Source organism: Hyperolius riggenbachi, chromosome 5 (genome assembly GCF_040937935.1).
Source record: "Hyperolius riggenbachi isolate aHypRig1 chromosome 5, aHypRig1.pri, whole genome shotgun sequence".
Taxonomy (NCBI): Eukaryota; Metazoa; Chordata; class Amphibia; order Anura; family Hyperoliidae; genus Hyperolius; species Hyperolius riggenbachi.
Window position 1 is genome coordinate 5,336,872 of NC_090650.1, and position 23,971 is coordinate 5,360,842.

The 23,971-nt window shown below is 47.5% G+C and overlaps 1 protein-coding gene across 1 annotated transcript in view; it reads right to left on the reverse strand.

Annotated features, from left to right (window-relative positions):
- LOC137517960 (serum paraoxonase/arylesterase 2-like) overlaps positions 1 to 23,971 on the reverse strand; it is a 43,560-nt gene that overhangs the window by 8,887 nt on the left and 10,702 nt on the right. The window contains exons 3-8 of the mRNA XM_068235048.1: positions 16,663 to 16,718; positions 15,475 to 15,640; positions 13,601 to 13,727; positions 10,361 to 10,561; positions 6,525 to 6,606; positions 2,809 to 2,937 (exon numbers count right to left, since the gene is read on the reverse strand). Of these exons, the coding sequence (XP_068091149.1) occupies positions 2,809 to 2,937; positions 6,525 to 6,606; positions 10,361 to 10,561; positions 13,601 to 13,727; positions 15,475 to 15,640; positions 16,663 to 16,718 (761 nt within the window). The remainder of the gene's footprint in view (positions 1 to 2,808; positions 2,938 to 6,524; positions 6,607 to 10,360; positions 10,562 to 13,600; positions 13,728 to 15,474; positions 15,641 to 16,662; positions 16,719 to 23,971) is intronic.

Sequence of the window (23,971 nt, forward strand, 5' to 3'; positions counted from 1 at the left end):
CCGCTTAATCTGGTCAAACCCGCAGTCGGGAACCGTATACGCAGGCGTGCCGCGGGCCGGTTCCTGACACCCTCAACATCAAGAGGCACCTGTAGCCACCTATGTCGGGCAAGGGAAGTAAGGGATAAGTGACACCTGGTCCAGCCAGCACACTTGTGGTGCGGTTCGGTGGGGGGTTGTAGGTTCATGGAGGGCGGAGTCTAGGGTGCCAGGACATCTGTGCCTATAGTCTCCTGTGAATGGTGGGCGGAGTGTGGGGTGCCAGGACATCTGTGCCTATAGTCTCCTGTGAATGGAGGGCAGAGTCTGGGTGCCAGGACATCTGTGCCTATAGTCTCCTGTGAATGGAGGGCGGAGTCTAGGGTGCCAGGACATCTGTGCCTATAGTCTCCTGTGAATGGAGGGCGGAGTCTAGGGTGCCAGGACATCTGTGCCTATAGTCTCCTGTGAATGGTGGGCGGAGTGTGGGGTGCCAGGACATCTGTGCCTATAGTCTACTGTGAATGGAGGGCGGAGTCTAGGGTACCAGGACATCTGTGCCTATAGGCTCCTCTGAGGTAAATCCGGGCCTGCATGCATGGAGGGCGGAGTCTAGGGTGCCAGGACATCTGTGCCTATAGGCTCCTGTGATGTAAATCCGGGCCTGCATGCATGGAGGGCGGAGTCTACAGTGCCAGGACATCTGTGCCTATAGGCTCCTGTGAGGTAAATCCGGGCCTGCATGCATGAAGGGCGGAGTCTAACATGCCAGGACATCTATGCCTATAGGCTCCTGTGATGTAAATCCAGGCCTGCATGCATGGAGGGCGGAGTCTAGGGTGCCAGGACATCTGTGCCTATAGGCTCCTGTGATGTAAATCTAGGCCTGCATGCATGGAGGGCGGAGTCTAGGGTGCCAGGAGGACATCTGTGCCTATAGGCTCCTGTGATGTAAATCTGGGCCTGCATGCATGGAGGGCGGAGTCTAGGGTGCCAGGACATCTGTGCCTATAGGCTGCTGTGATGTAAATCCGGGCCTGCATGCATGGAGGGCGGAGTCTAGGGTGGCAGGAGATCTGTGCCTATAGGCTCCTCTGAGGTAAAGCCGGGCCTGGCCCAGTGCTAGACTTTTAGGGGGGTTGGATGTTTTTTGGGGATGTCATTGTCACGGACGGTTGCGGGGCCGCAGACGCGTCCTGGAACCGCCCGTGAAGAAAAAGCGATCGCACTCGATTCTCTGCATCGATTGCGCTTCAGATCAATAGGACCAAGATTTGATGTGTAGTATCCCTCTGCCTAGAAACAGCTGGGGGATCTGTCTTAGCTGAGTAAGAGCCTGGGGGAGGTGTTAATTAGCTTGGACATATTCCCTGTGGAAGGCACAATTCCCCTTTCTGTTCTGGGAACCAGGTGACACCTAGATGTTAATTAGCCAGCAGAGAACTCACTCTGCCTTTTGGGAAAGACAGGATGAGCTCCCAGCAGGGGGCTATTCAAAAATCTGCTCTGCTCAGACCGGCCGGAGCCACATGAGAAAGCATGGAGTTTAGGATTTTGAGCATGTTTAAGCAATACCGTTCAGGTGAGAAATGTGGAAGTTATATCATTCTGCTGGTCCGGATCTTGTGAGTGTTTTGATATTAAATTTGGGCCACTGGCATAACCAGATCTCTGGGAATTCCACCGTTTTTTAACCGGGCATGCAAACATGCCCATGTTTGATATCATATTAATCGGTAGGTTCTGGGGATCGAGAATATGTAATTATTATTTGTGTGCCGGCCGCGCAGGTCTGCCTAGGGAACATGTCATGATTATGAGGTTGCTAAAGCCCCTGCCCAGATGTGATTACCATAGTCCGGCCTGGGGGCCGACTCTGGAAGCCCGCCTCTGATCTCAGCTCCATTAAAAGTGAATAAGCTGCCTGGGAAAGAGAGTCCTCCACCCTGAAAACATCTTGAACTCATCGGTGCCAGCTTGAGGATATGCTGGCATCCACCTGGTCTGAACTCTGAACTTTGATTAAAAACCAAGAACTTTACAAGTTTTCCCACTAAAGGACATCTTTCCAGGAACTAAGTATTTTTCTCCCTTCTTTTATTTTTTATACTGGCTATTACTGTTTTAATAATTGTTGATTTTAATAATTGTCTGTATATATTAATTATTTATATTGCTGTGAATAAAAGACTTCCTCCAAGTCATTCACTGTTCCGCTACCCTGCTTATCAGCACACACAGAACTGATCCCGGGTCTCTGAAGATACGCTACTGTTTGTTTGTTGTTGGCTAGACAGAATACCGTGTGTTTAACCGTTTTATTCGCAGGACTAGTCAGTCAGTAAATCGGGTCCACTGGCCCATACCAGTGGTGGTGGCAGACACCGTGGAATCGTGTGTACGTTGTAATTACCCGTGTCTCACAGGCCCCCTTCTGGGTTGTCTGCGGCTAATTCTTAACGGTTCCTGCGCATTGACTGCGACCAGAGTTCGCACGATCCGTGCGCTGGCACCGTTTAGAAGGCTAAGTGCGGTCAGCCACTAGGGCTCCTGTGACAGTCATTCTCCGGGCTCTGTTATCTGAATCAATAAAGGTTTTGTATTTTTACAGTTCATTGAGTGGCGGTTTGCTTTGTGGTTTATCCATGGTTAGAGAGCCTCCAGATCCCTGCGACTGATCCTTTTTCCCTATCACCCCCCCCCCCCCCTCCAACTCTGAAAGAAATTGGGTGCTGGGGATTGAGAAGGGTTAATCCATCCCTCTGACTTGTAAGGGTAGAGATAATTATAAAATATTTCCATGTCCCCCCGAGAAGCCCCCATCCTGACCTCTGACCCCGGGGGGTCCGCCGCGCTGTACTTGGCCAGCTTCAGTCCGTTGGGGTGTCCTCCTGTCCATATGTCCCCGGTGACGGGATCCACCCACAGATTATCCACCAGCGTCTCCAGCTGCAGGACCTGCGGATCAGCACGACACTTTACAGCAAATCACCATCTGGGGGCTCATTATTCACAAAGCAGAGAAAGGACAGCTTTCTAGCATCACACAAACATGTAAGTAAAGGTACCCAAAAGTGAAGCTCGTAATGGAAAGGTTTCAACTTCAAGTGGTTCCGATTACGAGTTTATGCGCTTTCTATTTGACCGTAATCGAAATATCGAATCGCAGTTTCGATTAAAATTCAATTATCTGTAATTCTGAATCGAAATCATGACTATATATATATATAATTAGTGCTTAGTACCAAAAGCCACCATACATGCTAGAAAAAACACATTTGCAGGGTATGTTAAGGAGGACACAGGAAACAAGAGGAAAACATTGTTCAAAAAGATCTTGTCGTTTTTGATAATTGATGTTACAGAGAAGCCGAGGTGGGGTTCTGACATGAATATTAGGACACAGAGGCACATTCTGCATACAATACCCAGCCTCTGTGTCCTTATAGTGGGCCCTCAGGCCCTCCCTGCGCTCTGCTGTCCCACAATATAAAAAACGCTAGGCTAGTGACACCTAGATTGTCGCTAGTCGGCTGTTTACCTTTCTGCTGCCATTCACAGCCGCTCCACCGCCTCCTGTCTGTGTCCCCTCCCTCCCCGCCTCTGTAAGCCAATTGGAGGAAGCTTACAGAGGCGGGAGGGAGGGGACACAGGCGGGAGCCGTGCTATACAGGAGGCGGGAGGGAGGGGACACAGGCGGGAGCTGCGCTGTACAGGAGGCGGGGGAGCGGCGCTGAGTGGCAGCAGAAAGGTAAACAGCCAACTAGCGACAATCTGTGTGTTGCTAGCCTGGGGGAGGGCCTGGGGGCGCACTATGAGGACACAGAGGCTGGGCATTGTATGCAGAATGTGCCTCTGTGTCCTAATATTGATGGCAGAAACCCACCTCGGCTTCTCTGTAAAGTTATAGGAAAAAAGTCTATATTTAAATGCAGTAAAATGACAGATAATGTATCAACATGAATATAAATGTATTTGATATACTGTATATACTGTATATGTTCAAATGTGGGAAATATTAAAAATGACGTGGGGTCCCCCCCTCCCGAGCCTCTTTAACCACTTGTCTCTCGTGCAGGCTGGGATAGCCAGAATGTGGAGCCCCGGCTATGTGGGGCTTTGCACCCTGACTATACCAGGCCGCATGGCCCATGGTATGGGGGAGAGGGGGTGGCCAAGCCTCCCCCTCTTCCCTAGGCGGAGCCCTGGTCCAATCCGTGGACAAGGGGCTCTTCCCCACTTCCGGTGCCCCACGAGGAGGTGGGGGTCGACCGCGCCCTGGAGGAGGGGGGGGGTTATGGTGGCATCTGGGAGTCCCTTTAAAGAAGGGAACCCTTAGATGTCCCCCCCCCCCCTCCCCAGGAGAAATGAGTATAGCGGTACATAGTACCCCTCACTCATTTCCACAAAGAGTTCCACAAACAAAAAAGGCCCTTTAATGTTCTTAAATCACCATAAAAAGAAGTTATACTTGGAAATGCTCCCACGCCAACATGCTCTTATCTTGCGACCTTGATTGAAGATCTCCGCCAGGCACCGGCACACAGCCGCTCCCCCCGCGCTCCTCTCAGCTGTACTTAGTAATCCGATTTTTCATCTGATTTGATAATTTAGGTCACAGCCCCCCGCAGATTTTTGGAATATTCCCAGTCTCCGATGGTCATGAAAGAGTCAGATATTAGCTGCATATATTGGCAGCCACACAATGAAGGCGTGGCAGGAATGACACACTTCCTGCCCGTCACACTCTAGTGTTCCAGTAGTCATGCACACATCGCAGGAAGTGAGACAGAATCTCAAAGGGGTGCCAGACACTCCCCCCATAGAAATGCCAGAAATCAATACTGAGGCCCCTCCCCCACTAATGAGCAGCGTGCAATGCAGGCGGCCGGAGCAATGCATGGTACTTGCGCTGTACTGGGAGTCTTTTCAATGTTCATTTACAATGAAAGAAATGCCGGCAACCGTGTGTTGCGATTACATAGTGAAGCGTAACGCATGCATGGAGACATCAGACAATCTGTGTACTTCTAATGTCGCTGCAAATCACGTAACAGTGCATTGCTGAAAACGCAATCAGCATCGCACAGATGGGGGAGGTGCCTGAGGCCCCATCCACTGATTAGAATTTGCGTGAGTCGTGCGGAATTGCGTCTTCATGTTCATCGAACATCTAATGTTTTTAAATGGAAGCTGCGTTTTTGTTATTTTTCCTGCAATTTCTAATTGAAAACATAGTGGTTATCTCACATAAAGTGGGCGTCATTTAACCACTTAAGCTCTCAGTCGTTTTCACTTTATGCATCCGAGCAATGTTCACCTCCCATTCATTAGCCTATAACTTTATCACTACTTATCACAATGAACTGATCTATATCTTGTTTTTTCCGCCACCAATTAGGCTTTCTTTGGGGGGTACATTTTGCTAAGATCTACCTTACTGTAAATGCATTTTAACAGTAAGAATAAGAAAAAAAATGAAAAAATTCATTATTTGTCAGTTTTCGGCCATTATAGTTTTAAAATAATACATGCCTCCATAATTAAAACCCATGTATTGTATTTGCCCATTTGTCACGGTTATTTCACCGTTTAAATTATGTCCCTATCACAATGTATCGAGACAATATTTTATTTGGAAGTAAAAGAGCATTTTTTCCGTTTTGCATCCATCACTATTTACAAGCTTATAAAAAAAATATAGAGAGAAATATTTCATCTTTACACAGATATTTAAAAAGTTTAGACCCTTAGGTAAATATTTATGTTTGTTTTTTTTTATAGTAATGTTTTTGTTTTTTTATTAAACATTTTATGTGGGTATTTTTGGGAGGGTGGGATATAAATAGTGTTTTATTTGGGGAAATATTTGTGTATTGTAATTTTTTTTACTTTTAGATGTAGTTTTACTTTTTGGCCACAAGATGGCAATCTTGAGTTTGTTTACATGACGTCACTCTAAGCGTACAATGTACGCTTAGAGGGACAGAGCTTCAGAAAAAGCGTAGCTTCCGAGAGAAGCTGTCGCTTTTTCAGCGGGGGAGAGGAATCAGTGATCGGGCTCCATAGCCCGATACATTGATTCCTGGGCTAACGAATCCGTGGCCGGGAGTGCGCGTGCACCCGCGCGATCGGCCGCAGGAGTGCACGGGAGCGCGCATGTCCTCCTTGACGTTTTTATAAGTGGTTAATCTCATTGCTGCTTTTATAAACAGGGGGATCTGAAAAGTGATGTTATTTATGCAAAAAAAAATAAAATAGCTGCTCTTCACCAATAAGCCCCTTATGCTGGGAATTTCTCCTCTCAATCGTTTTTGCTGCTCGATTAAGCAGTCAATTCTCTTATCTTCCGCTTGTTTTTCTTATCTTTTCCATTCACTTCTATCAGAGATCGAACGGCAAAGGAATTGAAAGGGAGATCGGACATGTTGGAAATTATCTATCAAACCATCTAATCAGCTACAAAACGAAGCGTGTATTCCCAGCATTAGAGAACTTGTGACATTGGTGACCACTAGGTGGCGCTATATAGAAATAAATCTTACCTTCACTGGGGAGAGAGCGTAATCGTCGTGTTTATCAAAGACTGTGATTGTTTTCCCTAAGATATCGGCCACATAGATGAACCTGCAGAGGCACAAAGTCATCGTATATCATGGAACTGGAACTGTATTCAATGCCAAGCAGCAGCAGCTAAAGCAAATAAGATTCTGGGATGCAATATATGTAGTGACCTGGGTACAACTCAGCAAAAACAGGTTTACGTATAAGCACTGCTTCCATTAGGGAAGGTTTGCTGCGTTAGCATGCATGGCAATATGATGAACGGAAACACAGCCTACTGAAATCAAAAGGCTGCTGTGTAATTTGCATGCAGGGAAAAAATGGATGACATGCAGCAAAAAGTCGTGTTACGCATGCAAATCCCTCCAGCCATGCATAGCATAACCAGAGGGATATGGGTTGCTCTTTCGGATTGAAATTCGGAAATCAGTAATAAAAGTAATTTTTGTAGAAATTTCCACCGACTTTACGATTAATTTCCTCAAAAAGTACAAGGTTTTTTCAATAGATTTTTTTCCCTTTTGTTCCCACTCTAAGGCCACATACACACATCAGACCATAGTCTTTAGAAAATGAAAGATCACAGACCAATCTTACCACCCTTCATGTAGTATAAGAGCCACACCTACACAGTCTATTCTATGGAGCTGCACTCCCCATCAGACAGAAATCTTACCCCCTTCCATGTAGTATGAGAGCCATACCTACACAGTCTATTCTATGGAGCTGCACTCCCCATCAGACAGAGATCTTACCCCCTTCCATGTAGTATGAGAGCCACACCTACACAGTCTATTCTATGGAGCTGAACTCCCCATCAGACAGAAATCTTACCCCCTTCCATGTAGTATGAGAGCCACACCTACACAGTCTATTCTATGGAGCTGCACTCCCCATCAGACAGAAATCTTACCCCCTTCCATGTAGTATGAGAGTCATACCTACACAGTCTATTCTATGGAGCTGCACTCCCCATCAGACAGAAATCTTACCACCCTTCCATGTAGTATGAGAGCCACACCTACACAGTCTATTCTATGGAGCTGCACTCCACATCAGACAGAGATCTTACCCCCTTCCATGTAGTATGAGAGCCATACTCTACACAGTCTTTTCTATGGAGCTGAACTCCACATCAGAAAAAAATCTTTGCAAGATGCTGCACACACAGATGCTGTACAGACACAAAAGATCAGTATCTGCAAAAGATCGGTTCCTGCCAAAAATCCATTCCTGCAAATTGCAATGATAGTCTATGAGATCTGCAGATCATCATACACACATGATTTAACTGAGATTCATCTGCAGATCAAGCAATCCTCCGCAGATCTGAAAATCCATCCTGGTGGATCTGATCTGCAGATGAATGTCTGTTAAACAAGGTGTGTATGATGATCTGCAGATATCATAGACTATCATTGCAATTTGCAGGAATGGATTTTTGGCAGGAACAGATCTTTTGCAGATACTGATCTTTTGTGTCTGTACAGCATCTGTGTGTGCAGCATCTTGCAAAGATTTTTTCTGATGTGGAGTTCAGCTCCATAGAATAGACTGTGTAGAGTATGGCTCTCATACTACATGGAAGGGGGTAAGATTTCTGTCTGATGGGGAGTGCAGCTCCATAGAATAGACTGTGTAGGTGTGGCTCTCATACTACATGGAAGGGGGTAAGATTTCTGTCTGATGGGGAGTGCAGCTCCATAGAATAGACTGTGTAGGTGTGGCTCTCATACTACATGGAAGGGGGTAAGATTTCTGTCTGATGGGGAGTTCAGCTCCATAGAAAAGACTGTGTAGAGTATGGCTCTCATACTACATGAAGGGTGGTAAGATTGGTCTGTGATCTTTCATTTTCCAAAGACTATAGTCTGATGTGTGTATGAGCCTTTAGGCTTACAGTGAATGTGTACCACTTTAAAAATATAAAACTCAGATACTCACCTAAGGAGAGGGAAGGCTCGGTCCTAATGAGCCTTCCCTCTCCTCTCCCGGTGCCCGGTCCCGCGCAGGTTCCCCTGTGGCAGTATTCGACCAGTTCGGTCAAATACTGCCACTTCAGCCGCCGAAGGGAGGTTTCGGAAGTCTTCGGGAGCACTCGGGCTCCCGAAGACGGGCCACTGCATACTGCGCATGCGCGAGCGCCCTCTATGACGCACTCGCGCGTACGTAGTATGGAGCGGCCCGTCTTCGGAAGCCCGAGTGCTCCCGAAGACCTCCGAAGTCCCTGCGGCGGCGGACGCGAACGGAGGAGCCAGCGCAGCACCGAGAGCACCGGGAGAGGAGAGGGAAGGCTCATTAGGACCGAGCCTTCCCTCTCCTTAGGTGAGTATCTGACTTTTTTATTTTTATAGCGATACCCATTGGCTTTAACAAACCCTGAAAATTTGGTGTTTCTTACGGGCGCTTTGCTATTAACCGCTAAATTCTGCGGCCATTAACTGTAATGTAAAATGCAGAAAATCTGCATTCCCGATATGTGGAATGCTGCCGACTTTACAGGTTGATAGCAAAGCCACTATAGGTGGTAGAAACCCCACATTTTCAGGGTTTGTTAAGCAGAAAAGTGGGAACAAGAGGGAAAAAAATCTTTCAAAAAGACCTTGTACTTCTTGAGAAAATTAATCGGAAAGTCGGCTGAAATTTACCCATAAATCAGCATCGGAATACGGAAAATGGTAGCGCTAATCGGCAATGGTGGAAAGCAGATTTTCCGAGGAAACGAATATTGGCAATTCCGACCATCCCTTCTAATAGAATGTGTGAAATTGTGCAAATAAAAACCCCTTACATCTTGCAACATAAATTCTGACATCTCATGCACCTTCCCATAACCTTCATTAGCTGCTGCATAAAAAGTGCATCTTTGCAGTGGCAAGTGGGAACCCTGTGTAAGGCCTGGAACCCACTGAAAACCGCAAACGCAAAACGCAACCGCTAGCGTTTTGTCTGAGCGGTTTGCAAGCGGATTCATGCGTGTTTTTGGTCGTGTTTTGCAACATTGTATTTTTTTCCCCAGCGGTTGTGTAGCGTTTTGTGTTTTGCGTTTTTATCCTGATTGGTCCTGTGAATTATTTTTCATTTTGTTACAGTGTGCTGAACCGCAAAACGCTAGCAAAACCGCTCAGTTTAGGTTTTGCTGAGCGTTTCTGCTAGCGTTTCAATACTTTACATTGAAGCGCTAACGCTCCCAAAATGCTGCAGGTCCTGCGTTTGCGTTTCTGGGAAACGCAAACGCTCCTGTGGAAGTTGCCCCATCCATTAACATTAGCCCAGCGTTTTGGCAAACTGCTAGCATATCGCAGTGCTGCCAAAACGCTGCCAAAAGCGCTCCTGTGGGTTCCAGCCCTTAGAGGGCAGAAGAGTTATGCTGGGATCATACAATACAATTTTCTGGCAGATTTACTGTCAAAGCAACTATTCCCAGGTCCGATGTGATTTCCAATCAATTTTCCATTCACCTCTATGGAAAATCGATTGAAAAATCGATCGGAAATGAGATCGGACCTGTTTGGAGTAGTTGCTCTGAGAGTAAATCTGTCAGAAAATTGTATCTTCCTGTGTACCTATCACTATACGTTTATAACCGACACCACCTGGTTTTTATTGCTGTGTGTAACCCTGTGGAATGGCGTCTACTCTCTTCCTGTTGTGGTAACAATTCACTGGCACAGGAAGTGAAATCTTTTTACTAGAGATGTGAAAAAGAAATCAAACAACATAAGCTTGACAAAAAGCTCTAAACGTTCTGAACTTTCCCAGAAAGGTTACCCCAAACCCCGTACCAAGCAGTTCACCTCACACAGGCGTGACATACTTCTCATCGAGGGACATGGCGATCCCGTTGGCATTATAAAATCCGGAGGCCACCTCTCTGACATCTTCCGGGCTGTAATACACAACGTTAGTCCACCGCAGTCCGACCAGCGGCTCTACATGCCTCAGGATGAAATCCGTGAAGTAATAATCGTTGGTGGCATAAAAACTTTCTGGTCCAAGAGCAACAACGTCATTCACGCTAGAAATTAAGGCAACAAACATTGTAACCAGAAGTAAGTGTCAAATAATACCTAGACCACTTAGGTACTGTAAGTATAACTGTATACATAAGTAAATGGCATGAAATTCAGTATTTGTACAGCTTGTAGCTCTGCATCACACAGACAGGGGGTGCCATTGTGCAAAGCTTGTAGCTCCGCATCACACAGACAGGGGGCGCCATTGTACAGAGCTTGTAACTCCGCATCACACAGACAGGGGGCGCCATTGTACAGAGCTTGTAGCACCGCATCACACAGACAGGGGGCGCCATTGTGCAAAGCTTGTAGCTCCGCATCACACAGACAGGGGGTGCCATTGTGCAAAGCTTGTAGCTCCGCATCACACAGACAGGGGGCGCCATTGTGCAAAGCTAGTGTGTAAACTGCAAATATTAGAGAATGATGCAATGTTATTAAAAAAAAAAAAAAAAAAACTATAAAGGTCTTTCTCAAAAAATTAGCATATTGTGATAAAGTTCATTATTTTCTGTAATGTACTGATAAACATTAGACTTTCATATATTTTAGATTCATTACACACAACTGAAGTAGTTCAAGCCTTTTATTGTTTTAATATTGATGATTTTGGCATACAGCTCATGAAAACCCAAATTTCCTATCTCAAAAAATTAACATATTATGAAAAGGTTCTCTAAATGAGCTATTAACCTAATCATCTGAATCAACGAATTAACTCTAAACACCTGCAAAAGATTCCTGAGGCTTTTAAAAACTCCCAGCCTGGTTCATTACTCAAAACCGCAATCATGGGTAAGACTGCTGACCTGACTGCTGTCCAGAAGGCCATCATTGACACCCTCAAGCAAGAGGGTAAGACACAGAAAGACATTTCTGAACGAATAGGCTGTTCCCAGAGTGCTGTATCAAGGCACCTCAGTGGGAAGTCTGTGGGAAGGAAAAAGTGTGGCAGAAAACGCTGCACAACGAGAAGAGGTGACCGGACCATGAGGAAGATTGTGGAGAAGGACCGATTCCAGACCTTGGGGGACCTGTGGAAGCAGTGGACTGAGTCTGGAGTAGAAACATCCAGAGCCACCGTGTACAGGCGTGTGCAGGAAATGGGCTACAGGTGCCGCATTCCCCAGGTTAGGCCACTTTTGAACCAGAAACAGCAGCAGAGGCGCCTTACTTGGGCTACAGAGAAGCAGCACTGGACTGTTACTCAGTGGTCCAAAGTACTTTTTTCGGATGAAAGCAACTTTTGCACATCATTCGGTAATCAAGGTGCCAGAGTCTGGAGGAAGACTGGGGAGAGGGAAATGCCAAAATGCCTGAAGTCCAGTGTCAAGTACCCACAGTCAGTGATGGTCTGGGGTGCCATGTCAGCTTCTGGTGTTGGTCCACTGTGTTTTATCAAGGGCAGGGTCAATGCAGCTAGCTATCAGGAGATTTTGGAGCACTTCATGCTTCCATCTGCTGAAAAGCTTTATGGAGATGAAGATTTCATTTTTCAGCACGACCTGGCACCTGCTCACAGTGCCAAAGCCACTGGTAAATGGTTTACTGACCATGGTATTACTGTGCTCAATTGGCCTGCCAACTCTCCTGACCTGAACCCCATAGAGAATCTGTGGGATATTGTGAAGAGAAAGTTGAGAGACGCAAGACCCAACACTCTGGATGAGCTTAAGGCCGCTATTGAAGCATCCTGGGGCTCCATAACACCTGAGCAGTGCCACAGGCTGATTGCCTCCATGCCACGCCGCATTGAAGCAGTCATTTCTGCAAAAAGGATTCCCGACCAAGTATTGAGTGCATAACTGAACATAATTATTTGAAGGTTGACTTTTTTTGTTTTAAAAACACTTTTGTTTTATTGGTCGGATGAAATATGCTAATTTTTTGAGATAGGAATTTTGGGTTTTCATGAGCTGTATGCCAAAATCATCAATATTAAAACAATAAAAGGCTTGAACTACTTCAGTTGTGTGTAATGAATCTAATGTAATGAATCTAATGTACTGATAAACATTAGACGAAAGTCTAATGTTTATCAGTACATTACAGAAAATAATGAACTTTATCACAATATGCAAATTTTTTGAGAAAGACCGTTTTTTTTATAACATTGCATCATTCTCTAATATTTGCAGTTTACACACTAGCTTTGCACAATGGCGCCCCCCTGTCTGTGTGATGCGGAGCTACAAGCTCTGTACAATGGCGCCCCCTGTCTGTGTGATGCAGAGCTACAAGCTCTGTACAATTATTATTATTATTATTATTATTGATTTATTGAAAAATTATTAGTTCTGTTTTACTCCTATTAAGTTTTAGGAAGCGAGAGGACATGAAGGAGGATATAGCAGACAAGCAGTCAGGAACACGTTTGAGGAGGAAGTTAAGGTCTGGGTCCGAGAGGTACAGTTGCGTATCGTCTGCATACAGGTGGTATTGAAACCCGAATGAGTTGATTAAGTCACCAAGACCGTGCATGTAGATGGAAAAGAGGAGGAGACCAAGGACAGAGCCTTGGGGAACCCCAACAGACAAGGAATGAGGAGAAGAGATCTGATCTGAGTAGGAGACTGAAGGACCTTCCAGAGAGGGTGCCCCCTGTCTATGAGATGTGGAGCTACAAGCTCTGTACAATGGTGCCCCCTGTCTTTGAGATGCGGAGCTGCAAGCTCGGTACAATGACGCCCCCTGTATGTGAGATGCGGAGCTACAAGCTCTGTACAATGGCGCCCCCTGTCTGTGTGATGCGGAGCTGCAAGCTCTGTACAATGGCGCTCCCTGTCTGTGAGATGTGGAGCTACAAGCTCTGTACAATGGCGCCCCCTGTCTGTGTGATGCAGAGCTACAAGCTCTGTACTATGGTGCCCCCTGTCTGTGAGATGTGGAGCTACAAGCTCTGTACAATGGCGCCCCCTGTCTGTGTGATGCAGAGCTACAAGCTCTGTACAATGGCGCCCCCTGTCTGTGAGATGTGGAGCTACAAGCTTTGTACAATGGCTCCCCCTGTCTGTGAGATGCAGAGCTGCAGTTGTTCTTACTTGTACAGCGATGGGTGTTTAACCGTCTTCAGATGCACAAGAACATTTTCCTCCTCTTCATACTTGAATATCTCCACCGTGGATTTATACTGAGGATGATTCACCACAAACAGGTACACAGCGTCATCTGGAAGGAAGAGGAGGGACAGTCAGCCACCGCCGGCCGTTACCAATACAGGAGGATAGGCGGGATTCCTGCTTATATGCAGAACACAGCCTCCCCATCTAGGGTTGGGAACCGGCAACTTTCCTGCCAAATATGTAAATGCATTGCTTATGGTTTGGTTGATAGAAGCCTCACATATAGCCATGGTTACAAGCGTGTAAGGGCTAGTGTACACAGGCAGTTCAAACTCCACACAAATGGGATTGCTGAATGAATTGCCTTTGTACTGCACTCGTGCTACAATATTCCAAATGCAAAAGCCCCTGCAACCCCCCCAGGAGGACCCATGTAATACGGGGGGCCAGTCCTGGGGTGCAGAGTAGCATGGCAGCAGAGCTTCATACTGTACTTCATTCCAGTGACAGGTCCTCCTTACTTCCTCCTCAGTGTAGCCACCGTGCAGCCAATCACCTCACAGATTGCAGTGTTGTTAGCCGCTTGTTGATTGGCTATGCTGTAGAGGAGGTGAAGAGGACCTGTCCCACCGCCAGAATGAAGGATGAAGCTCTACTGTCACACTGCTCTGCAAGATATGGGGAAGGGGGGGGGGGAGATTTTGTGAGCTGCGGTACAGGTTAGGAAGGACAGGGGGCAGCACAAACAAAGCACCATGTAGGGGGGCCTCAGACTGCTTCATTTTGCAGCGGGGGGAGGGGGATTGTTAAGAATCAAATGCTCCTGCTGTCAATCATTTTAACCACTACACAACTGCGCTTCATATTAAAATGTCCTGTTTGCCTCTGTTAACAGCTAAAGGACATTGTACTACATTGTTTGCCATTGCCGCCAGTGTGTACAAGCTTCTGCCACACATACTCATCATGACTGAAGTATCTTTGATTGGTGAGCGGGAACGTGTGTTCCCCTGGCCAATCAAAGTGCCAGTAAGGGAATGACCATGGCTTAGAAGCCAATGATCTTTTCTGTCACAACATTACCTGCATGCTTTGAACTCAGAGAACACAGAATAGTGTGTGAGGGGACATCTATTGGTTAAAAAATACACATTTTACAGTACATTTTACACTATATAAATAAAATAAATTGAACCCTCTTCACCCCTCCCTGCCCTGCTCCCCATAGTTGCCAAAATAAAACACTTGTAAAAATTTAAAAAAGTGACCGTATTTAAAAAAAAATACATAAATAGAGACTCAGCTTTTTTACTATGTATGTTATGGTATATTACTGTTATATTGGCAAATAAGGGCTTGTAATTATTGATCAGGTACAAGAACCCACAAAACAGAAAAAAATACACCTTTATTTCAAAATAATATATTGTCTCCATACATTATACTAAGTACATAATTTAAATGTTGTAATAACTGGGACAGCAATAGAAAGAATAAATGGAAAGTAATGTCATTATTGAAAACAAGTATCATCCCCAAAAAAGACTAATTTGTGGCGAAAAAAACAAGGTATAGATCATTTTGGTGTGAAAAGTAGTGATAAAGTTAATGACAAATAAAAGGAAAGAGTGTGGAAAGGTGAAAGTTGTTCTGGTCTATAAGGGTAAAAACCTCTTAGAGGTAAAGTGGTTAAAGAGGCCATTATCTCTATAGGCGTCTGATTATTTCTGCTGAGAATTTAGGTAAACTTTATATAACAGGTCAGTTAAAGCAACGTTCTGCCTGCACACTCTCGCTGCATGTTCCGGCGTGTCGTGTGCTTCCATCACTACAAACTGGCTGTACAGACTCACCTTCATCAATGTATGCGCTGAGGCCGTGGGGGGCAAACGAAGAGAGGTCAAACCCCCGACTGATCCGCAGAGAAGATGGACGTGGGATCTCTTCATTCAGATCCAGCAGGAAGATCTCCCCGGATCTGCCCGGAGCAAAGCTGAACATCCCCGGATACTTCAGACCCTGCAGAGGAGAAATTTCACAATATATCATAAATTCACAATATATCAATATTCATAAATGTAGCAATATGGCCACAATGTACACGCAAGTTAAAGAGGGCTGCATAATGTTTTCCTGCCATATTTATCTTTATTTACTTATTGTGGGTAATGCTCTGAAATAACACTTTATAAATGCTTATTTTTTATCACAAATTGATGTGTTTATTTATTTGAAACATCACCTACTCTTTATTGCAGCCGTTAGAAACCGACAGACTGACTGATGCTGAGTTTTTATGGGGCGTTGCCAGGGGAGGAGACTGTGTGTGTTATGTAAATTGCCAGGTGAATAGAGGGGGTGGTGTACATATTTGGGAGGGATTCTTCAAATAAAGTAAACTATAGCCTTACAGGGTGATCTACCACACCCACATAGAACACTTACTGCCATTAAAAGGATAAATAGGGCTCGCTTCCACATTAGCCGAATACGCAGTTTCCCTGCACGCATGTTCAAATTGTTACAAAGAAACCGATCTGCAGACATCACACGGCTGCAGCTGATCTGGAATGATTTGAGCCGCGTCTGGGCGGGACAAGGAGGAGTCCAATGAGGAACCGCCCACATGCATCATTTCCTGTTTATTCCAGTGGAGCCAATCACAGCTCTGAGCCATGCCGCCACATTGCCAGTCAGACCCCATGCAATCACCGGTGCCAGAGCTGGGACAAGGTCTTCCAGCACCCAAGGCTGAGACAGCAAAGTGCGCCCCTCCATCCCTGCCTCCCCAGCCATCACACACTGATTGCTATTAGACTAAGAGGCGCCACAGGGCCCACAACCTACCCAACACCTAAATATCTAGTTATCTGGCTTGCAGTCACTGCAATGTATCCCCTTTTCTTATTTCTTTCTGCTTCATACACAATTAGGAATGACAGCTGAATGAATTCTGCGCCCCCTCCTACACTGCGCCCTGAGGCTGGAGCCTCTCCAGCCTATGCCTCGGCCCGGCCCTGACCGGTGCCGCCGCTACTTACTGAACTGATAAACGCCAAGCCATCCGGGAGAATCTCAATATCCTCTGCGCCGTATTCTGTAAAAGCACGAAAACACAGGATTATCACAGACTGTACAATCAGCTCCTCTCTCTAACGTTATTTCACCCAATCAGATTCATGCAATGCTCTCTATAATTCTCCTGAACCTGACTGGGTATTAAGAGGCAGGACGTACCATGATCCTGGCGGGGGCCCCAGCAAAACTCCAACTGCCCGGCCCCCTCCTTAATACCCCCACCCCAAGATCGCAGTGCGTCCGGTGCGGGGGAGGGGGGCATATAGACTGTACAGTGGCTACAAGGCAGGTCACTGGAAGAAAGAAAGTATGACGCGGCTCTGCACCAGGACTGGGGCCCCCTGACCTTAGGCCTCACCCCCTTACCCTGCGATGGGCGGGGTCATGGGAGCTATTGTTATGCCGCTCATTAGAGATGAATGGAGGCAAAGTGACGTGTCCCCTCTTAATGACATCAGATTCCTTATACCAGATGTCAGAAGAAAAATACGGCAGATTTTTGGGTATCGTTTTAACCCGGGAAGGTCCAAATAATTCATTTTTATGTGCTTTATAACTGTGAGACGTGTCATGTGCAAATTAGGAAGGGTGAAAAATGAATAAATGGGTATTTTCTGCATTTATGCCTAATTTTTCCCAATAAAATGACTATAAAATAAAATAGTTTTGGATAAAAATATTACCCAAATAAAGCCCGAATTGTACTGAAAAAAAAAAAAAAAACAATTATAGATCACTAAAATGGCAAAAGTAATTAAAAAGTTACAGCTGTATCAAAACGACACAGCTAAAGTGTCCAAAATGTCAGGAACCTTAAAGAGACTCAGAGCTTCCTCCAGCCCCATAAGCACAGACGCGTCCCTCGCCATCCTCCCGCGGTCTGCCGCTCAGCTGCGGTGAGCCCCGGTAACAGGCTCAGTCGATGCCAGTCAGGGTCTACTGCGCATCCTCAGACCTCCCAGGCATGCGCAGTAGATCCGGACTGACGTCACTGAGCCTGTTACCGGGGCTCACCGTGGCTGAACAGGAGACCGCTGGAGGATGGCAAGGGATGCGTCTGTGCTTATGGAGCTGGAGGTAAAAAAATGTGGAACGTGATCCAGTTAAGGATGAAAGTCATTTTCCCCGTCAGTGCTCCTCCCATTCATTCACCAATAACTTTATCACAACTTATCACACCAAAATGATCTATATCTTGTTTTTTCTGCCACAAATTAGGCTTTTTGTGGGCAGTAGTTATTCTCAGCAATTACTTTATTTTCTATGCATTTTATAGGGAAATGCAAGGGAAAAAAAGATGACAAAATACACAATTTCTCCCATTCCATCCCCTATAGTTTTAAAATAAATAATGTTACTATAAATAAAACCCGAACATTTTATTTATCTATTTGTCCTGACTATCACAACATTTTTTCCGTGCACCATATCAGCCCTTAGGGTGCATATACATGTCGGACTGACACAAGCTACCAGTCGTCAGACCCGCCTGCCGTTCTGACGACAGTTTCCGCGTGTGTACAGTCTGTCGGCTGGCTGATAAGGCTGTTTTTGACCGATCCGCCGAGATCTGACGACTAGTAACTTGTTGCAATATAGTGTGAACCCTGCCGGCCACCGAGACTGTGTAAATCACACACGGGGAGTCCAGTGTGGTAAGAGGCCCATCAAAACCTCCCAAAAGACAACCAAAAGTTCCAGTTTCCACATAGGACTCGACCCTCCAACGTATAATATACAATGAGGTATTTATTAATCCATAGCGGTGATACAGCACACAAAAAAGCAGACTAGTAGCTTGTGTCAGTACGACTTGTGTACGCACCTTTATTTGCTAAGAGCAATATGCCCTCATGACATAATGACATACATATTAAAAAAAAAATTTTGGACCCTAAGGTAACCATTTAAGTTTTTCTGTTTGGTAATTACCGGGGAACAGTAATTACAGGGGAAATTACATTTGTAACCTGTTTACAAGAGTGGAGATAGAGGCCATCTCTATCAATCGACAGCCATCCCTAAGCAGGGCGGGGGCTCTCGACGCCACTTATCAGCAGGGGAGGACTGGCCCAGGGGGACGGGGGGCAATTGCCCCCCGGGCCGCCCGAATCTTAAGTAATTAGGGCCGGCCGCTGCTATACGCAGCGGCCGCAGACATACCACAGGTGACAGGTTCGCAGTGGGGATCGCAACCTCGCGCGATATTTCCCGGCAAGTTGAAGTATCCAATCAGAGATGGGGCTGAGGCGGCCGGCCGTGGTGTGCCCTTGTGCGTGGCTGCGCCTGCGGTGGATGTGAGCGGCACAAGGACACAAATAGCTTAGGTCCTCTCCGGCCCAGTGGGTTGACCCTGCTTGACTCCGCCTCCTGCCTGGAGTCATTGCCGCCCGCAACGTGCTGCTGTGCCTGCGGTGGCTGGCTGGCCTGGCTGGAGGAGTCGGACACAGTCCTCCCCTGTGCTGCTGTGCCTGAGGTGTCGTCGGAGTGAGCTGTCTCACTCTTCAGCTTTCTGTGCTGGGGGGGCTGGGGGCCTGGAGCTGTGGCTACGAGTGGCTGGCTGGAGGAGTCGGACACAGTCCTCCCCTGTGCTGCTGTGCCTGAGGTGTCGTCGGAGTGAGCTGTCTCACTCTTCAGCTTTCTGTGCTGGGGGGGCTGGGGGCCTGGAGCTGCGGTTACGAGTGGCTGGCTGGCTGGCTGTCCTGGCTGGAGGAGTCGGACACTCGGGGGGCTGGGAGTCGGAGATGCCACCTATAGCTGCTTGCTGCTGTGGAGGAGGAGGAGGTGTAGGACTGAGGAGACAGGAGGATAGAGGAGGTCGGGTCCAGGTTGCCAGAGGAGAAGGTGGTTTTTATACATTTTGTTTCTGTACTTTTTCTCCCTTCTTGTCACTGAGTTACTCACACTTTGCTGCCTGCCTGCTACTGCTGTCAAATTCAATTCTCTGCCCAGGCCAGTGCCCTCTGAGTTTTTTTTTTGTGTGATAATCATCCCCATTCTGACCCTGGCCTGAGGGGGAAGGTTTTTTCTTCTAGTGGTGTGATCGGCGGCAGGGGAGGGGGGAGGCAGGCAGTTAGGCACTGTCAAACAGGTAGGTGGAGGGGGGGGGTAGGTGTAAGACAAGCAGTTTGTATGGTGGGTGGGCAGGAGTGGGGTTAGGCATCACCAGGTAGGTCTGTGTGTGTGTGTGTGTGGGGGGAGGGGGGGTTGTTTAAAGGAGTTATCAGGCATTTTTAATGAAATAAGTGCTACTTACCCGGGCTTCCTTCAGCCCCACGCTCCCAGCATGTCCCTCTCCGCAGCTCTGCAGTCAGCCATTCGCTGCCGCTGCCTCCCAGTCCCCGGCGATGGCACCAGTCCGACCTAGATGTCGGCCTGTACTGCGCCTGTGCGAGCAGCACTGTCAATCACCGCCACGTGGACCGGAGTGTACTGCGCAGGCGCAGTAGTTCTGCGTCTGCACAGTACGCTCTGGTCCATATGGCGGTGATTGACAGCGCCGCTCGCACAGGCGCAGTCGGCCTGATGTCTTTGCCGGGGGCTGGGAGGCAGCGGCAGCGAACAGCTGACTGCAGAGCTGCGGCGAGGGACATGCTGGGAGCTTGGGGCTGGACGAGCCCTGGGTAAGTAGCACTTATTTTCATTAAAAAAAAAAAAAAGCCTGATAACTCCTTTAAGGTTAGGCATCAGACACAGACAGGTAGATTGTGCGGAGAAATGGGGTTAGACATCAGGTACTGTGTGTGGTGTGTGGTGTGTGGTAGTGTTGTCCGGATCATGAACGATTCGGATCTTTGATCCGAATCTATTTTATGAGTCGATCATCCGAATCATCAAAATGAACGATTTGGATCGCAAAAGGGGCGGGGCCAGGAGCGACACGCCCCCTCTCAGCGGGCAGCGGGGTCCTGGAAGCAGGGATCGCTGTTGGATGGGAGGCAGCCTTGCAGGGAGACAGGTAGATGGGAGAGAGGGGACATGGGTGCCACTGCCAGATATGTGTAGAGCACACATACTGGCTATAACGTGCTGCTCATTATAGGCTGGCTGTTCCGTATAGTTGTGCTCAGTGAACACATTGGAAGTTTTTGGCTCAGCTCAGCACAGCTCAGTAACTTTGCAGACAGTGTGATTGAAAGGCAATATAATCCTCCTGCACTCGGCACTAAACAGCTGCACTTATCTCCTGGGAATGCTTTCTTTCACTGTGCGACCTTTTCTTTCAAAGTGTACAGATGAACATATAGGTGAAATATATGTAAAGCATATGACTTCAGCATGTGGGTATTACGTGCAAACATTTCTGCTCTCTGCTCGTCCCTCCTCCGTGCACTCCCTGCCCTCTGTCCATCTTCTCCCCTTCTCTGTGTGTCCACCCCCCTCCCCTTCTCCTGTCCACAGACCTGTCCTGCTGTTCATTTCACCCCCGAATGCTTCCGGTAGTAAAATGATCCGAGATTCGGATCAAAGATCCGGATCTCTTCAATGATCCGATTCGAATCATCCGGATCATTGAAAAGATCCGAACTTCCCATCTCTAGTGTGTGGTGTGTGGGGTGTGTGTGTGTGTGTGTGTGTGTGTGTGTGTGTGTGTGTGTGTGGGGTGTGTGTGTGTGTGTGTGTGTGTGTGTGTGTGTGTGTGTGTGTGTGTGTGTGTGTGTGTGTGTGTGTGTGTGTGTGTGTGTGTGTGTGTGTGTGTGTGTGTGTGTGTGTGTGTGTGTGTGTGTGTGTGTGTGTGTGTGTGTGTGTGTGTGTGTGTGTGTGTGTGTGTGTGTGTCTGGGGCTGTTAGTCATCACAATTTGTAGATTTGCACACAAGAAAGATATGGCTTTGGTCTGGGGATGCCGTGAAATGGGCCTCTAGTTTGTGTTGTCCCCCCAGGCCAAAAGGTCCCAGTCCTCCCCTGCTTATCAGCATACATGGTTATCTCTTCATATCATCACCGGGAATAATACTGAGGAGAAAGGAAACGTCCCCTTTAAGCTGCCGCAGTGATAACTGGCTGCCTTACAGGCCTGCTGCTGGTGGGGCGGCCATGTTTGCTCTACATACACAGGAATGTCCTCGTATTGTGAGGCCGGCTGCTGAATCAATATTGACTCTGCAATAATGCAAAGATCAGTCTGTGAAATAATGTAAACCTGCCCAGAAGGCAAATTCCTCCCTGAACTTGTGCAGATCCTTGTACTGTCTGTATATATTATATCACTGCTGGATTATATTGTGCCAGCATCTCCCAGCGGAGGGGTACAGGGACCTGTATATATTATATTACTGCTGGAGATTATATTGTGCCAGCAAACCAGCATCTCCCAGCGGAGGGGTACAGAGACCTGTATATATTATTATATTACTGCTGGATTATATAGTGCCCATATCTCCCAGCTGAGGTGTACAAATACATGGTATATGGCAAAAACAAGTCACATAAACAGGAGGAATAGAGATAATACACATACAGTTTATTCAGCACACTATATACAATGTATGTATAAATGACACAGAAATGTAGCTACAGCCAAGTTACAATACAGAGAACTCTGTCCAAACCAGCATACCAGCCACACAGGGGACAATGGGGGGGCATACGAGATCATTAATGGTGTTATGTGTCTACAAAGTTACAATAGGAGAGAAAACTATGCCCATACCAGATTACAGCCACTTAAGGGACTGACAGAGAGAAGCCACATCTGAGGAGAGAGAGGAGAGGAGCAGTCAGTGCAGGAGTGACAGGAGAAGCCACATCTGAGGAGAGAGAGGAGCAGCTACTGGAAGGACTGACAGAGAGGAGCTGCATGTGAGGAGAGGGAGGAAAGAAGTGGCCACTGGAGGAACTGACAGAGATGAGCCGCATCTGAGAAAAGAGAGATGCAGCTACTGGAAGGACTGACAGAGAGGAGCTGCATGTGAGGAGAGGGAGGAAAGAAGTGGCCACTGGAGGAACTGACAGAGATGAGCCGCATCTGAGAAAAGAGAGATGCAGCTACTGGAGGGACTGACGAAGAGGAGCCACTTCTGAGGAGAGGGAGAAGAGGTGCAGCGACTGGAGGGACTGACAGGGAGGTGTTGCATCTGAGAGGATTTAGTGGAGCAGGAACTGGAGAGACTGACAGAGAGAAGCTGCATCTGAGGAGAGGGAGGAGAGGTGCAGCCACTGGGGGGACTGACAGGGAGGAGCAGCATCTGAGGAGTGAGAGGAGTGGCCACTGGAGGTACTGACAGGGAGGAGCAGCATCTGAGGAGTGAGAGGAGAGGAGTGGCCACTGGAGGGACTGACAGGGAGGAGCAGCATCTGAGGAGTGAGAGGAGAGGAGTGGCCACTGGAGGGACTGACAGAGAGGAGCTGCATCTGAGGAGAGGAGCAGTCAGTGCAGGAGTGACAGGAGAAGCCACATCTGAGGAGAGAGAGGAGAGGAGCAGCTACTGGAGGGACTGACAGAGAGGAGCAGCATCTGAGGAGTGAGAGGAGAGGAGTGGCCACTGGAGGGACTGACAGAGAGGAGCCGCATCTGAGGAGTGAGAGGAGAGGAGTGGCCACTGGAGAGACTGACAGAGAAGCCACATCTGAGGAGAGGGAGGAGAGGAGCAGCTACTGGAGGGACTGACAGGGAGGAGCAGCATCTGAGGAGAGGGAGGAGAGGAGCAGCTACTGGAGGGACTGACAGGGAGGAGTAGCATCTGAGGAGAGAGAGGAGAGGAGTTGTCACTGGAGGGACTGACAGGGAGGAGCAGCATCTGAGGAGAGGAGCAGCTACTGGAGGGACTGACAGGGTTGAGTAGCATCTGAGGAGAGGAGTGGCCACTGGAGGGACTGACAGAGAGAAGCCGCATCTGAGGAAAGAGGAGCAGAAGCTAGAGAGACTGACAGAGAGAGGAGCAGCATCTGAGGAGAGGGAGGAGAGGTGCAGCTACTGGAGGGACTGACAGGGAGGAGCAGCATCTGAGGAGAGAGAGGAGAGGAGTGGTCACTGGAGGGACTGACAGAGAAGCCACATCTGAGGAAAGAGGAGCAGAAACTAGAGAGACTGACAGAGAGAGGAGCAGCATCACAGGAGATAGAGGAGAGGACAGGAGCAGCCAATGTAGTCACAGAGAGAGAGGAGCAACATCTGAGGATCCTGAGGAGAGATGGAGGGTTCAGGACAGACTGGACAGATGCCAGCCAGGTGATTTGAAGGCACAGAGGAGGGTAGTATAGTAGTCTAGTGGGGGTAAGGCATACCTCCCAAATTTTTGAGATGAGAAAGAGGGAAACTTAAGTCATGCCC